Source organism: Boleophthalmus pectinirostris, unplaced genomic scaffold, assembly GCF_026225935.1.
Source record: "Boleophthalmus pectinirostris isolate CB_2022bp ecotype Guang Dong unplaced genomic scaffold, ASM2622593v1 HiC_scaffold_1, whole genome shotgun sequence".
Taxonomy (NCBI): Eukaryota; Metazoa; Chordata; class Actinopteri; order Gobiiformes; family Gobiidae; genus Boleophthalmus; species Boleophthalmus pectinirostris.
Window position 1 is genome coordinate 18,477,595 of NW_026570970.1, and position 17,317 is coordinate 18,494,911.

At 41.8% G+C, this 17,317-nt stretch overlaps 1 protein-coding gene across 1 annotated transcript; it reads right to left on the minus strand.

Annotated features, from left to right (window-relative positions):
- Positions 1-269: 269 nt before the first annotated feature.
- Positions 270-13,665, minus strand: irs2b (insulin receptor substrate 2b). Its single transcript, XM_020939092.2, is given in 4 exon segments — positions 270-2,365; positions 10,356-11,292; positions 11,294-11,705; positions 11,707-13,665. Coding segments are annotated over 4 exon segments (3,111 nt in total). The 5' UTR covers positions 13,464-13,665; the 3' UTR covers positions 270-2,360.
- Positions 13,666-17,317: the final 3,652 nt, after the last annotated feature.

Below are 17,317 nucleotides of genomic sequence, written 5' to 3' on the forward strand. Positions count from 1 at the left end.
GGCCCGTTTGTTTGGGGGACTGTTTCAACACGCTGGTCTAATTACTATTGCAGGGGGTGGGGCCTTGGAGCCTAGTATAAAAACAATAACAATGCTAATGCTGAAGGCTCCGCTAGCTTATATATGCCTACACCCTCCTTGTGCAATTTCTCAAAAGGGAGGAGTGTGGCTTTAAAACATCTGCTGCCGACTATACAAACAAGGCATGAAAAGCTCAGTGAATTTCTGATATATGGTACACAGGACAAAAACAAGGGCAAATACACAGATTTCTTAAATAACATTATTTATTGCATGTGTCTATAAAGACTTGGTACAATCTAAAGCAATGAATTAAGTTAAAATTATCATCTCTTAGTAGCATCACAATATTCAATCCGTATGAAATATTTACAATGAGAAGACACAGCAAGAGAAGCCCATACTGTAACCTTTTAGATGGCGATAAAAACATTATCCAAATGCAAAAAACACTGCTTAAAACACCAATAGGCTTAATTAGCAAAAACAAACAAAACGTCAATTTCGAAGAAGAAATGTACAAACAGCAATAATTTTATTTTAACAAATATTATTAATTAAATTCATACATTTGGTATGTCTTTGTAAACTAATTTTCAAAAAAGTGTAAATATTGCATATATGCCATTTGTGTTGTACCTATAACAATTAATTGTGTCAAGTAACAAGAATTTATCTGAAAGTCGTTTTTAGAACCGCAATAGAAAATGTCCTCATAGTGGCATTTGTTTCACAAGAGTTTTTAAAAAATCAGAGCTAAACCGTTCAGGTTAGCATATAACTTAACAATTAGTGCTTTTGTTGTCAGAAAGTTCACTCAAACACATACAAGGATATATACAAAACAAACATAACTTATTAACTTAACATCGCTTCTGCAGCAATGAATTCTCACACTATGTACAATATATAGGCGAAGGTTAAGTACCAGTGAATTCAGATAAATTAAGATGCGTCCCCTGGTATGTTTCTCTTTGCAAACGATGGAGAATAATTTGTGTCTGTTATAGAATCTACCCCTGTGTTTAGTAGGTGTTGTGGCGGTGGTATCCGTTGACGCTGATGTTCCCAGGCTTGGAACAAATATTACATTCAACGTGTCTTGTGTTACAATCGAGAAACTTGGTAAGTGCAACACCGTGCATTAGCTGTGGCGCGCCCGGCCTGTCTTGCGGCCTCTTAGCTACAGGAGTGGCTCAGTCCAAGGGTAAGTGTCCTGCCCTGACCGCACTAATAGGCCCCGCCCCCACCTGCCCCAGCCATCATCTGGTGGGCATCGCTGAGACGAGAGCCATTCTGTATTAGTCGTTCATTAACTACTAATGAGTGTTTTTGTTTGTTCCTGTCCCGTGAATGAGTGGGCACCGGAGTGAGAGTGCTGAAGGTGCAGAGATGGGAGACCAGTTACATGTGAACTCAGGGTCGACCAAGGACACGCTAGGCTAACCCATGACATACAGCTTAATCCTCTCCATCCAAGTGTGTATGAATCAGCACTTCCTACTCTTTTGCTGTCATCTGAATAAATATATTACTCTGCTCTGGATACATTTCACTGTTCTAATGAAAACAAAATAAATCTCATTCTACTGTGCCAAACATTCAGTCTTAAGTGATCTTTGATATACTGCGTGTTTATAGGTCCAAACTAAAAAAAATTATCCACCAGAAGAGGCCCGGTGGATGGGTAAGGCTTTGGACTGGTGAGTTAAAAACATTCACTTCTGAAAATAAATATGATCATATAATATTCATTATAATTTTGTCTGTGTGAACTGGTACCAACCCGGCAAATGGTGAGGTAGGTTTTCTTTAAGCAAAACTGATCTTAAAATCTTCACAAATGCCATTTTTGCAGAATAATCTCTTTAGAAATTCACACATTCTTCAGAGGCATACATACTGGATAAATAAATAAATATATGGAATCTGTATGCATTTTTTGCATGTGTTCTCCAGGTTTGGTTCACAGATTTTCATGCAAGGGTCTTCTGGCTACCAACCAGTTAAAAGTGAACAATGGTAAATAACATCGTATACTGCAGAGAGGTTTGCAGGTCTAACAGATATAAATACTCTAAATCCCAAGTCCATTTCAGTCCTGGTTAAGTACTCTATAACAGCAGCAGAGATGGCGCCTCAATGTTTTGGTGTGGAGAAAAACAGAGGGAAAAATTTGGGGGAAAGGGTCAAGTGTCTGTGTTGTCATGACGATGGCCGTCCCCATGACCCTCAAAGGCGGCATAAAGGTCAAAGGTCGAAGGACTTGGGCTGCAGCAAATGGTCCAGCTGTCGTCGTGGTAACAAGGAGAACGGGGGCGTGGGGTGACCCTCCGTCTTCATTCTGGAAAATAAGAAAGGAAACATATGTTAGTGGTTTTACTTCATACGAACACACCATTGACAGTTTATGATTTTGTCATATTCAAAACTAGTACATAGTTTTTTTTTTTATATTTACTTTATTATTTTACTTTTGTTAAGGCTGGCTTATCGAAACCCATTAATACACATTTGGAGCATTTAATCAGTTTAGTAGTTCAAATGGTGAGGGGAAATGTCACCAACTTTGCTTTAAATTGCATTAGCATATTTTCTTGGGAAGCCCTGTAACCATATATGGAGTTCAGGCTCACGCTGAACCACTGTTGATACTATAAAATACATGAAAGCTGTTCCTTCAGTGCCTAACCTGTTTGTGTCCGAGAGTCAACAGCACAGGCCCCTCCCCCTTCACTACGAGTGGGAGTGAGCCGTCATTAAAGTGGCTCTCCTCCACTGTTTGTGTCCCTCGTACATAGGCTCTGGTACAGCAGGTGCTCTCACAGCGGGACATAAACACACTGGCATTTAGCAGCACTGCGCAGCTGACACAGAGCGGTCTCTAGTGATAACAGCCCCCCTCCCAATGCAGGTACCCCCACCGCTAACCACCAAAACAATACACCAAACTGTCATATGTTTTGCACACAAACATACGACTATAGCTGCCTATTTCCATTCGGGTTGCATGATGTACAGGAGGATTTTTTCATTGCCACATTTCATAACAAAAACACGCCTTTGTCAATAAAGTTGGAATAATACACCCATTATTGGAATTCAGTGCTTGTACATTTTCTCAGTAAATGTCAAAAATTTTGTTGTTTCTCTTGTGCAACTGGACAATATTATGTATATGTAGGGTTGTTTTTGAAAAAAATAACTATGTCAACTCTAAATTAGAGCAGCAGAATATATTGCAATCGAATCAAAATTGCAATTGGTACAATAACCAAGTCACAGAAGTCACAATTTTTGTGGGTAATAGAATGTCCACAAGAAACAACAAAGTATCCTGTCAATTTAGGGGAAAAATGTTTGCCCTCATGTTTAAACTTTTGCAAACTGCTGTGAAGTACATGGGATTCTTGTATTAGTTTAGCACTTTATATTTAATTTCTCTCTGATATGTGCTCATGGGTGTGTTGAAAATGTGCACTGCTGACTGAATCCCACTTTTTAAACATACCGCAATTGGCTAACCTAAATCACAATTGCAATACTGGTCAGAAATCAGAATTCGATTTCAAAGCTCTGCAACCCTCATCCAAATATCAAACTATAATAATAACATTGTTGCCATGTTGCTGATGTGTTTTCTCATATTGTGTTGCCCAAACCTCCCTCCGCCACCACCAACCCAGACTCTTCAAAGTGTTGCCTTTTCCCCCAGTGGAAAGCGGCGCCGACCCCTGACCCTGTGTACTTGTTTGTGTGGTTTCATTTGCATGTGGCGATCAAATGGGAGCGGAAGTGTCACACATAGGGCCTGCATTTCTCTTTTCCCCCAGTGCGATCCGGTCTCCTCATCTTTCTCCCTTAGCCAACACAAGAGCTGTTTTCACAAAGCTGTATGCGATGGCCATTCTCTACAACAAACCTCCCATTCACGAGGCGCGCTGTTGTACCCCTCCTCAGTGACTCCCACCAAACACCAACACATGCACGTCTGTTCTCACTGCCCGCCCCTCTCACTCACAGCGGAAGAAACTGAGCCTAGTTTATAAACAATCAGCAAGTTAAGAATTGATCTCCAAAGCCAAGACCAAGAGTTGACTGTTAAATATTAAAATGGAAAGTGTAGTAGCTGTAGTAGCAGAAGCAGTTGTATTATTGGAAACAAATAGTAAATAATAGTAGTGGTTGTAGTATTGGTAATTAGCAGTAGGAGTAGTAGTATCACAACTGGTATAAACACTTGCCCAAACTATTCAAATCACTTTCTGCATTTGTGAGCTCGCAGAAATTTTAAATAATGATCTTAATTTTAACAAGATTTTCCTTTTATTCATCATGATTCCTTTACAGTTTATATTTTTTATTGCCTAGAAAAAGTAAATCTAAAGTTCACACTTCGCTGTGATTGACTGCATCCTGCGTTTCTCACTCAGAGCCTTATAGAGGTCGACCAGCAGAAGAAGTGGGTACAAAAAAAGGTCTGTTTGAGCAGACAGCTGCATTAAATGGAGAAACAGACTAAAATAGCATATTGTAGAAGGGATGAGATAACACTTTAACTGTTACCACCATATCACCAAGCGCAAAAGGTACAGTTTCATGGTGTTAATAGCAATATGGCATAAGATGGAAATTAGCTCTAGTGCATCTCTCCTGTTAGGGTTAATGTATATCGTGCACTGCCCCTGTCTCATAAATAAACTAAATAAATAGGAGCATTTGTGAGGATTCAACTATACAGCATAACTCAAAATTACTGTACAAGACCCACATTTAGGACCACCGGAGAAGGGTCTACATGGCACAGGGCAAAATAGAAACAGTTGGGTGGGAGAGAGTGTGGTGGAAAAGCACAGTAACAGAATCAACCTGACAGGCAGCACCGGGAATGCAGTGAGGTCATGGGACTCAGGGTCTACGTATGTGTGTGCGTGTATGTGCTTGTGTATGTGTGTGTGTGTGTTTGTGTGTGTGTGTGTAGGGGGGAACCATGGAGCCAGACACTTGGGTGAGAATGACTGAGAAGGATCGGGAAGCAGGCTGAATCACTTACTGATTAGGAACCAGGTGGAGATATAGAGTACATAGGAGTAAAGAGTTGAACAATATTTTTGATATTTTGGTATGTTGTTTGTAATATTAGTACGTCAGACGCCTTACATAACTTTACATTAATCTGGGGCAAAATGATACTTTTGGTTTTTGGAGCACAAATCAAATGCAGCTATTGAATTGCCTTAAGAATGTATTGATGTTTTCATGCTGCTGCTATCCCTTATAACCCTATCTATTTGACACATAGATTTTGATTATTAATTTCACTTCATAATAACTACACTTAAATTACACTGAATAAAGCATGAATAAATCAATAATCCATATTGAATAGTTTACTAACAATGATTCAGGCATAGGACTTAATTAGTAACCAAACCCTAAATCCTAAATTGATGCTTTATTAAGGCTAATCAAAGTATAGTAAAAAGGTTTATTAAGACTTGATTAAGTCTAAGTCTAAGTCTGATTAAGTAATATTTTTCTTTAGATCTAATTTTGACCATTATAATTTAACCACTGAGCAATGGTCAGGCATAGGGTCCATCCACGCACCACCCACACTGCTATTGAAACACGTATCAGAAGAAAGCTTGTGGGTGGCAAGTAAGATTTTGGGTGGGTAGAGGGGGGTGTTATTGAGAGGATAGGGCAGAGATCTGACAGGGAGTGAACTCAATGGCTCCTTCCACTCCCTCCCTCTAAAGCCCCCTCCCCTCTTCGATTACACATGGGTGCCCCCTGTCCAAACTCACACAAACACACCAAGCCTGTCTTCATTATTTATTTAGTTCTCACAAGCTAAAATTAGCCATGTTCCATTCAGGTCTATGACACACACACAAAGAGGTGTATTAGCGTGGCTCCATCTCCAAAGCTGGAAGAGCAGAGTAAACATCCCCATGTCTACTAATATGCCTGCTCGAGTAGTTCTTGTTGTCGTAGCTAAATAAATGGCTCCTTTGGAGGAAAACCGCTCCAGCTGTTTTTAAATAGCACTAGCATCCAGGGAAATTAATCACCCAGGCATTGTTTTTTATATTCTTTAAATTGGTTGGCAAATAAGTTAATGCTAGTGTCCCCCTTGTCGTCTATAGCTGAAGATCGGAGCTGTTTACATTCCTGCTCCCTTCTGACTCCTCCCTGAGCTACGCCATTCGGCCAGGCAGTGACTGACTCGCGACCTCTGACCTCTCCACTTCTGGTCTCGACCACCAAAACAAAAACAACGCACTTAACTTGGGTTTTTACCACAAGGGTATATTGTTTTTAAAGGTCCTATGAAAATGGACTCTTGTGAGCTTTAAGCCATGTTATAATGTCGTTACCTCCTCAAAAACATACCTGGAGTTGTGTTTTGTTTCATTTAAACATGTCCGAATAACCCTTTATTATTAGTTTGTCTTAATCTCCAAACTCAAAATGCTCTGTTCCACCTTGTGATATCATGAAGCATTAGTTTTCAAGTTAACAGCTATATTTTACCTTTAGATCAGAAGAGGTTTGCAATTCCAGGGCTGGAATTATTAAACCACTCACAAGGTGGAACAATGTTTTCCATTTGAGGGAAGAACTCAGCCTAAATATGCAAGATTTGTGTGTTAAACGTGTGAATGAAAAACAAAACACAACTTCAGGTATGTTTTTGATGAGGGAAAAATGTTATAACTTAGATCAGAAATAGCATAATATGGGCCCTTTAAACTACAGAATTTTTGTTACCTTAATTGTTTTATATTACTCACTTTTTATTGTAAATAAAACTGTTTAATCTGTTTGTTAATTACTGTTATTTTCCAAAATAAACATCCATTCCTGTAAACAGAATGCTATTATGATATGACTATGTACATAAACTTATATCATCTATCATTATGTCGTATACGTGGTATCTTTGTCCTGCACATTGCTCAACATTACAAGGTATTGCCACAGAGCCACTGCTACTGTAAGTAAACAGTTGCCTAATGTATTTCCACTCTATGACAATTCCCACGCAGCAACGCCTTGGGGAAGCAACACAAAGCAAATACAGCATAAAGTTTTGACAGTTTATGAATGGGAGCTTTTTTTTAACACGTAGAAGCCACCTGAGCCTCTGAGGTGTGTCTGTGTATTTAAACAGGCTACACAGAGTGCACTACACACACTACAGCCCCACAGACACTCTTCTAGCTCACAGACAAAACAAGCTACTGAACAATGTCTTAATCCCGAAGTGAATGTAATCCGTTTTCCCTCTAAGCTAAATTAAGGATACGCTAGGTTTGACTTTGTTGTTATCTAGAGCTGGAACATCCCGCCCTACTTCGCACAAGAGTTATGTATCAGATAGGAGCTGCTGAATGTGTGTCTAGTGAAGAGGGGAGGGGCTATGAAACAGGTGAGAGGTGCATGCTGAATTTGACAAAACGATGCAAGTAAACATGCACTGACATTAAGATGGGCTTCATATGGACATAGGATAGGGAGGTGAAAAACGCAACACCTAACCAAGTAAATACATATTTTTGTGTGTATTTTTTTGCAGAATGTTGTTGTTGTCTTTGATTTTAAATATTGGGCAAAATACAAAATGATTTGTTTTTGTTATGAATATGTTATCTTATCAACCACTTGATAAGCATAATCTTGAGACTTCTTCAGGACTGGTTGTTATTGCAAGTGCAGTACTATGTGACAAATCAGAAATAACAAACTAGCATCTTATTAGCATCTTATTTCCCGTACCAATTCTTGATGGAGACAGTGCATTGAGGTCAGAAAACAGAGTCGGGAGGTGTGTATGTGTGTTTGGGAGCAGGGGGCAAAAATCACATGATTTCTGAAAAACAGAAACCAAGGCCTGGAGAACTGAAGGAGGGGGGAGGGGTTTAGGGTTTCTTGGAATATAAAAGGCTGCTTGGCCACGCCCCCACCTTCTCTCGTGTTGTTGTTGTGGCAGATGGTGGCCAGTCATTAGCGTATTGTCAGTGAAGGGCCAGATAACCAGTGAGCAGTGCTTGGCGAGGCAGGTGCAAAAACCCTCTGACTCTCTCTCCCCCTCTCCCCCCACTCTTCACCATCTGCTGAGGCCCGTGCATGTACGTGAAGAAAATGTGACTTGGGGTGGGCTCAAGAAAAAAGGGGGGAGGTTCTTTCTAGGTGTGTAAATAAAATCATTGATGGGGTGAATCGAGTTTTCTCCACTAACACGAGATCATTACAGTATTAGAGAGCAACATATGGTAAAAACTGCATATTAACTAGATACTTGTATGAAGGTATAAGCTTCAAAACAGTCAATAACAATAATTAAAAAATAATATAGTACAGATTAAACATAAATCTGCCTCTTGACTATAATCTAGTATATGGGTTGATCAGTTTTCTCTTGATTTTTCTTAAATATTACTAGTTCAAAGGTCACAAAGCTGACATTGGGAGTCATGACAGAGAGTGTGCATTGCAAACCAAATAAAAGGCTCTTCCCTCCTGCCTCCCCGGTGCCTCCTTCAGTAGTACTCTTCATGTCAATCCCAAACCCAAACACAACAGTGTCTCACCCATCAGTCATCTAACGGACTAACCTTTTTTTGAGGTAACCGGATATGCAAGTGAATTTGCATTTTACCAATTAGAAAGGATAAAGTTCATTCCCTCTCCATCACTGTCATAACACATTATTTGTTTTTCTCAAACCAGGATTAGTCATCAACTCTTTGCCACTACATAAACAACTATTTGAAGATTAAGATTACTATTCCACACCTTTGTTTAAAAAAATTACATAATGAATAATAGAGAGTGGCACATAATTGTCATGTCTTACTTCCTCATTCCCATACTAGTAGTTGCTACTGAAAAACCAAACAAACCATTCAACCTTCACCACCATTGTATTTAACCCTCCTCCACTTTCATAGCCTTGGTCAAACTTGTCCTACCAAGCTTTGGAGTTTGCATATTATTTTTCAAAAAACATAAAAGGTGAAAGGACATAGGTGTTAGGAGACAATGGGTGGAAGGGTGCCACATGTTTGGAGTCAAATATGATGACACAATATACCTAGACACAATTCAGCCCCGGATACACATAGCTTAGGGCAGGTTAAATCCTATCTTACTCCTGTTTAGGCGAGTAAAGCGTGTAGGTTTTTCTAGTATTAAAAAATCCTGTATCTTGTAACATGTAGAATAAATTGTACCACAATTCCACAAAGTCCCCAACTCTTTCCAACTCCCACAACACAAACCAAACAAAATGAGCATTCATGTCTCCCAACAACCTTTGCACACTGCCCTGCATTCCTGCCCTGAAACCTAGTACCTGACAATTGGTGCACAACAACTGACTCACTTGTTTTTCTGGTGAACTCTATCACTTTTGTACCAAATGCCCTGTTGCGCTAGTTACCACCAGGCCTATTCAACAAAAGTCAATTCACAAACACAAAAGTATGACCAAGCCGCAATTAAATCTTACATTTCACAGATTTCTGATTCATTCTGACCTTTTCTTTGCAGCAACTTGTGCCATGCTGCTCTGTGCTCTCTTGCTCAAGTAATATTCACAGCTATAAGGGTCTCATTAAAATATTAACACCAAATAGAAAGGCAATTTCTACTCATATAACGATTTTCTTCTATCCACGTTGCTTCATGCGTCACTGTGCTAGAATCAGAGGATTTTGAAACACTGACGTTGTAGTGAAAGTGCGTCAGCGAGGGGCAGACTGGAGCAGACCATTCATACAAATAGGCAGCAGCAGTGATATCAAGCTAGCCTAAACTAAATAAGACACCCAGCTCTCATATTTCAAAATAAAAGTTTGGATGTACAGATAACTTGACAGTGTTTGTTTGCCGATGATAAATAACAGACTTCCTTGAATCTCATTAGCAATAGTAAACATATCCCCTTAGCCTTTAGATTTGTGTGTCAGGGGTGTGACGGTAGGTGACTAATCCTATCTAAACATCACAGCCTACACCCTGGAGCATAACAAGTCCACTTCCCACAGTATTTTATGGATTTAAATGTTTAATTTAAACAATCCAAATACAAGCTGTGTCAGTGATGCGTAGTAGGCTGGGAAATTTGTGCATTGTTAAGTAGTAGTAGATAAAGACAAATAACAATCATTACTAGAGTAAAATTACAATTGGTTTAGCATCACCATGGCAACAGGCAGCCTGCCAAATCTCTTTGCTGTGAGCATAGTAGCCCTGACTTCACAGGCAGGCCTCTACCCCACTCATTTTATGAATGAATACTTGAGTTGTAGAAAAATGCTCACCTTTCACAGCAGTAGCGGTTTCTTTGAATCCCAGGCTGGCATAGGGGCTTGTGTTGAATCCGTTCATCCCTCCTTTGCAGCCACATGCAGCCTTGAATCTTAGAAGTCCATCACATGCTCCAAGATTTCCCTCCATTAAGTTTAAGGCAATGTAGTTTAGTCCGTTTTGAAAACCAGCTGAGGTCTCCCTGCACATGGGGCTGCCATATTCCATGTCCGGTCCATCCGAGGCATGAACGCTGTGTGATACATTCTCAACAGAAGCAGAACTGTGCCTCTTGATGTCAGGTGCAAAGGATGGGCACACAGGTGCTACAGTGGTGGTGGAGGAAAAGGTCTCAGAGCTGTGTCTCCTCCGACCTTGGGGGTCTGCCCTGATCACTTTGGCTCCTCTGTGGGGATCTAAAAGGTTCACAGATAAAGATGGAGCGCCTGAGAGAAAAGAGTCCACTGGAGCTGGGGGTACCTCCTCCACCAGAGGGTTATCCAGGCTGAGTCTCTGAACACAGGTGGTGGGGCTGGTGGGAAGGGCAGGGATGGAGACAGGAGGAAAAGACATCTCTGTGTAATCGTCCCTAACCGGGGCTGGCTGACATCCCACCTGAGCCTCTGTCTCCACACTCAGGTCACTTTCCTGTTTGAGCCCCTGCTGTTCACTGAGCAGGAGAGGGGAGCTCAGGGCCTGAGGCCGGTGTTTTGGGGAGCCAATATAACCATCAGAGGATTGGGGGGCAGTAGACTCACGGGTTGAAGTGCTGAAGTCAATGTTGATATACTCTCCGGGGCTGCGGGGCTCTGAAGGCAGGGGGTGCTCACTCATGCAGGGTAAAGTTCTGAGAGACTCCAGTGCCAGACGTGTGGGACGACACGCCCTGTTCCTATGGCTCAGGCCCCCCTCAGACCGAGCTATTCTGAATGGTGTACAGGATGCCATGCTCAAGAGATGCAGTGGTGAGTGACTCTCCCACAGATGTAGGACAGGGGTTCGACTCCTCTTCTATCCTCTGTTTCTGTATGGACATGTGCACATACTGGTCTGAGTCTGTGGAGCCTTTCCTCTGCAGTGGGCCCTTAAGTGCATGTGAGAGAGAGCTGTGAGAGAAGGCCTGTCGAGGGTGGGGCTCTGTGGGGCTGAGGATGTAATCTGGAGGGGTAAAAGACACCAACGGGTCCACTGGAGACATGTTCAGGTAATCTCCATTTGAGACCTTTCCTTCTGTGTTGTCTACAGACATACGGGCCCCACACCACATCGGCATGTAGCCACTGTCCTCCAGTGAGACACTCCCAGGGGAGTCAGTGCGTGGGGCCAGCACAGTTGAGGAGTGTGAGCGTGGGTTAATGATCTGTTGGGGCAGAGATACACATAGGACTCATTGGCATGTAGGAGTCCTCCCTAGGCCTTGGTGTCTGCAGTGCCACACCTGGCATCATGGGCATGTAGCCATTCTCATCAGGGATGCTGTCAGTGCTCATTTGAACTGGCCTGTAGTCGTCCGGATGAGTCCCTTTAGGAGAGGTCGTGTGGCACCTGCGAGAGCCCTGACTGCCACTGGTGTTTGTTGCCCTCATTAGAGTGTACTCGTCCAGTGAAGCAGAGGACACTTGTGGAGGACCCCTCTGCTGGCGAGGGGTAGTGAGAGAATAAGTGCGTTTACGGTAACTTTTATCTAGTTCTGGGACCCGTCTGTGACCATTCTGGTTTTGCCGCTCCATCACCATGTAGCCGTCAAGCTCACTGCCGTCCCGGGATGGGGGTGTGTCTGCTCTGATAGATTCGGGGGTGTTGCTGCGCACAGAGAGGGGTAACCTGATGTCCCTCATATCTGCAGGACTACAGCCATACTCCTCACAGGAGATGAAGCCAGCGTCACTGGGAGAGCCGGAGAAAGAGGCAGTACAGCTGGACGGGCGAGGCGCGCTGCTATCAGGACAGGATGACAGGCTCACAAGGCTGGGGGCACCCATGGGTGGGGAGTGAGACAGTGGCATTGACATAGATTTACTGTGCTGGAGGGACGAAGACTCAAATGTCCGTGTGGGGCGTGTTGTGATGGTGTGAGACCTGCTCAAGAGTGTCCGATGGACCCCGGGGCTTAAGGGGCTACCCGTCACGGATAAGGGGCGTGTCATGGTGCCATCGCCCTCGCTGGCTGTGCGTATTCTACACGAGGAGAATTTGCTCACTGGTGAAGTGGCGGCCATGCTGTCAGTGCGTGACCGACGGGGAAGCCCTGTTTGGCTGGGAGGGGGGTTGTTCAGGTGCCGCCGTGTGGGCACAGATATGGGGTTGGTCCCGGATGACTGGCTTTTGCTGCGCGGACGGAATTCCGACAGCTCCTTCATGGCTTTCATTGCTTCTAAAATAGTTTCGTGGATGTTTTGCGCAACCACAGAGTCATCTGCCTGCATCCACAGCTCCCCGGGACCCGTGGCAGCAGAGCGACCAACCTCAATGAAGAAAAAGCTGTCAGAGTGGCCGCACCTCCGTATATTCATTAGCTGGAGAATGACGGAGGCGACCTCCGAGTTGAGCTTCACAAAACTGATAGTCCGACTGGACAAACACAGTCTGTAAACCCCTGTCAAATTTCTGCTCTGCCCCAAGCCTTTAGATTTTAAGTTGACTTGCCATACCTCCTTATAGGCTGCAGACACCGGCGTTATTACACCGTAGCTCGCCTCGTCAAAGCCCACGAGCGAGGACGCAGAGTTTGACGCGGAGCCGTCATAGACTTTTCCCTCTGACATTAAATCTGTTAAAACCTGGTACCAGCTCTCCTGCTCCTGCTCGTTCTCTGCAGCAACAGCGAAATACTCGTCCTTGGTGTAAAGAGCAATGAGATACTTGTATTTGGCGTCCGCTCTCTTGTTGATATTCAGACAGGAGTCCAGCGGTATAACTCTCTTTGCGGACGACTTATTTTTCCATTTCTTCTCGCTCTCGTAGTACTCCAGTCGCGCAGGGAAGCCGTCACTCTGATCCTTCAAAACGAAAAAGCGCCTGTGACCGTGTTTCTGCTTCTTCAAATAGCCGCACTTCTTCACCTTCGCGCTCGTATTGCTGGGTAATATCGGCTGATCTCCCGTGTTTGGCGGACTCGCCATTCTCTCGTCTTTCACTTTCGGATAAAACGCTCCTTTTCGTTGAGTTGTTATTTTAATCCTCTACGAGAGCCGGTAGTGCGTCCGTCCGTCTTCCCAGCTGGGCAATAAATAACACATGTCTGCTAGTGTGCGAACCAAGAAGGGGAACAACATGTGACGATCTACACATCCAGCTCTGGTGTAGACGAAAAAAAGAGAAGGGAAGGAGCAGAAAAAATACACACGCCGACAGTGGGCGGTGCGCGCTCAGCTCATTGGGCTCATTGGTGGAAACGGGAGGAGAGGAGATGGCCCTGTTCAGATCAGCGATGAGCGAGAGGAAACCTCCTCCTACTATCACTGCCCTCTTCCGACTCGTTTGTGCGTAGTCAGTCAGGACGCCAATTTTATTTATAGTACCATCGGCTCCAGATTTGGCCACTGTACGTTGTAGTCACTTTCCCATTCTTCCCATTCTAGGAGAAATTAAAATTGTTCATCTGTTTACCTCTCCGTTTAACCACATTTCACAGATAGATGGCAGCTTTTCCGAACAGCTTATAATTAGGCTATATCACGCGCCAAATGCATGAACAGGACGTTCCCGGTCCTTCTGTACCAGCTCATCAGGTCCACACTGCAGCGCTACCACCTGAATGCAGCAGCTGCAGTTGTTACCTCACATAAACCTGAACCGCCAGAAGACCTCGTACTTGAGAGAAATGCGCTGCGTACTGATGGTAATTCTAAAAATATAACATACGCTTATTTCCAAACTGAAATTACACTTTTCTTTTTCTTTCTTTTTTTTTTTTTTTTTTCATTTATGTAGCATATATCTCAATATTTTGTCTAGATACAGTTTCCAAATAGAATGACCATGAACAACACTGGCGAGAAATAGCTTGATATTCTGTTTCTACGTCAAAGCCTGACAGTGCGTAATGATGCCAGCCTCTGGTGATGCTGGTGATGATGTGGAGACTCTCTGTCTCTCCAACCACTTCCGTTGTTTCTGGCCACGTGTAAGGATGGGGTTACTGTCTTGTTTGGTAATAACAGGCTTACACAATATATTCAGGCTATTTTAAGTGTTGTATTGGAAATACATTCCAAAAGGACCAAATGATGAAATATAGTTTATATATTTCCATTTTTTTACATTATTGCTAAAATACAACATTAATTCATCCTTATCACTGTGGCATTTCTTTCAGATCCCCACTCCTGCTGGCTCAGCACCCAAACCACCCTGTCCTCCCAGGCAAGGTCAATTACCATGCCCTCTCAAGATCAATTATGCCTCCACAAGCAATGATTTGACTTCACTGTCATGGGCTACAATGGGTTAAATCAGGCAACAGCCTATTATGATGTGTCCCCCAAATCACCTCTAAGATATAGATTATGTTCAGTGGCGACAGCGACTATGGGTGCGCGTGTTTCCTGTGATGGCTGAAATAGAAGTGGCAGACTGAGATGCCAGTTTTCAAGGCTCAGATGTCCTCCCAAAGGATGTGAATGCTTCCTTGTTTGCTAGTATTATGTTCCTGAGATGGAAATGGAGTGTACTGAGACTTGATTGTTTTCATGTAAAATTACCCATATCTTATATATCTTATATTTATCTATATCTTTTTTTTTTTTTTCTGAAGTAAACAAATCTACCTATGAGCTCACACATTTACTATTATTACTCACGGGATTAATTTCTTTAAATGGATAATTAAATAAAAGTATTCTGTATAACACACAACTCAACCAGAGTACATAATCTAAATATGAAATAGCAATGTCAGTGATACATTTTGCCATATAAAAAGCACTTCTACAAACAGCACCTACTTTTACCTCTCTTATTTTTTGTACTTTCCCGGCCCATGCTGCTGACTCACAGTTGCATAAACCATATGGTAAAAACCATTGCAGTGTCACAGTGTGTCACGATTAGTTTCATAAGCTCTAAAAAAGCAGATTAAAAACAGTGATGTTAGAAAACAAAACCGCTACAGTTCAGTCTCAACATCCCCACAGACAAATCAGTTATGTTCATGTGACATCGCAACATTCTGGAAACCCTGTTATAAAACTGAGCTGGAGGACACGTCACAAGTCTGTGGTAGAATTAAGAGTTTAACTTTTGAATCAGATTGGAGATGATATAGTCTGGTTTATGCTTAAAGGGCCCGTATATTTTCTGATCTATGTTATAATGTTGTTTCCTCATCACAAACAGACCTGGAGTTGTGTTTTCTTTCATTCACACATGTTTAACACCCAAAGCCTGCATATTTAGAAACACTCTGAAAACACTCTGTTCCTTGTGATGTTAAGTGCTAATACAGAAAGTGCTCCACTGTATTTTTAAACGCCATATACCTTCACTAGAATCATTTGGATAATTTCAACCCTGGAATTGCCAATCTCTACTAAACAAAAGGTAAAATGTAGCTGTTAACTTGAAAATACCACTACATGACATCACAAGACTAATAAAAAATAATAATAAAACAAACAAAACAAACAAAAAAACAAACAAACAAAAAAACAAATCTGGCTATGTTTTTGATGGGGTAACAACATTATAACATGCCTTAAGATCACAAGAGTCAATTTTGTGTAATACAGGACCTTTAATATCTCTGTCCACGTGAAACAAAAACTGGCACAAAGTTTAAAGTCTTCTTTATCAGCAGAAATAAACAAAACTCAATATATATTTTCACAAAAAGCCACAAGATTACAATGGCAGGTTTGTGGAGCCAGCCGCAAACAAACCCATAATAGGCTGTTATGGACATGCCCTAATGTTCAAGCCTTGTTATTTTGTCCACATTTTGTTCTCTGAAGCATAAACAATGTTACTAATCCCCCAATTGATCATATCTAATGTGGTTACCCAGCGATGATAATAGAATGTGTTTTCTGGGCACATAGCAGTATAGATCCTTGCATTCAATCTCATGTTGTCCGACGTAATTGACTCGATTTCCAATCAATATGGCAAATGCGAAATTGAAAATTCTCTTCAGGTTAATTTTTGCGCTGATTGATCTGGTAGCTGTGCCGACCTGCATGGAGGAATGATGTCACGCGGTGATGGGATCTTTATGTTATTGGACATCTGTACATGCAGCCATATTGAGCTGGCGAGTAGGTGATTACACTTTTGATTACTTCAGTTAACTCATTATTGCAGACAATCTGCAAGTGAATAATTTGCAAAAATCTATTGACTAAGTGTGTTGTTAAAACAGGTCCCAATAATACATTTAGATTCATATAAACAAGAGGTGTTAATTCAAATGGTGCTGGTGCTGGAGCATGTCACTTTGGGTTATATGGACGCAAGGGCCAGCTAGTTACAGCCAAGCCAAGCCAATTTGTTTATACAGCACATTTTAAACAACAGATGTGCCAAAGTACTCAACAAATCATCAACCAGTAAGTCTTTTAGAAACCTTTAAAAAATACCAGTTCTCAGAGAGTTTGGAGAGGTTCTAAATTTTCTGCGGGTATGCTGACCGTAGATTATTTTAACATTTTAAATGGAGACCAGTCCCTCCATTTACAACCACATGTGACTGAAATATAATATTAGTATTTTTAATACTGGTGAATAATGCATCAAGTAAACATCATATTTCTTTTATTCTATGTGATACCAATTTCTGATTGTCATTACCAATAAATACATGCTAGAATTCTCACACTATAAGAAACTATATTATATTTTAAATTGAAATCCCACTTTATTAGAACTTGGTGTAGATATTGCGAGTACACTGATTCTTAGATGCTTGCTCAGATGCTTTGCATTAGAATTGGAATAATAAGCATTGGAATAATAAGCATTTTCAGATTTAACCATCTTC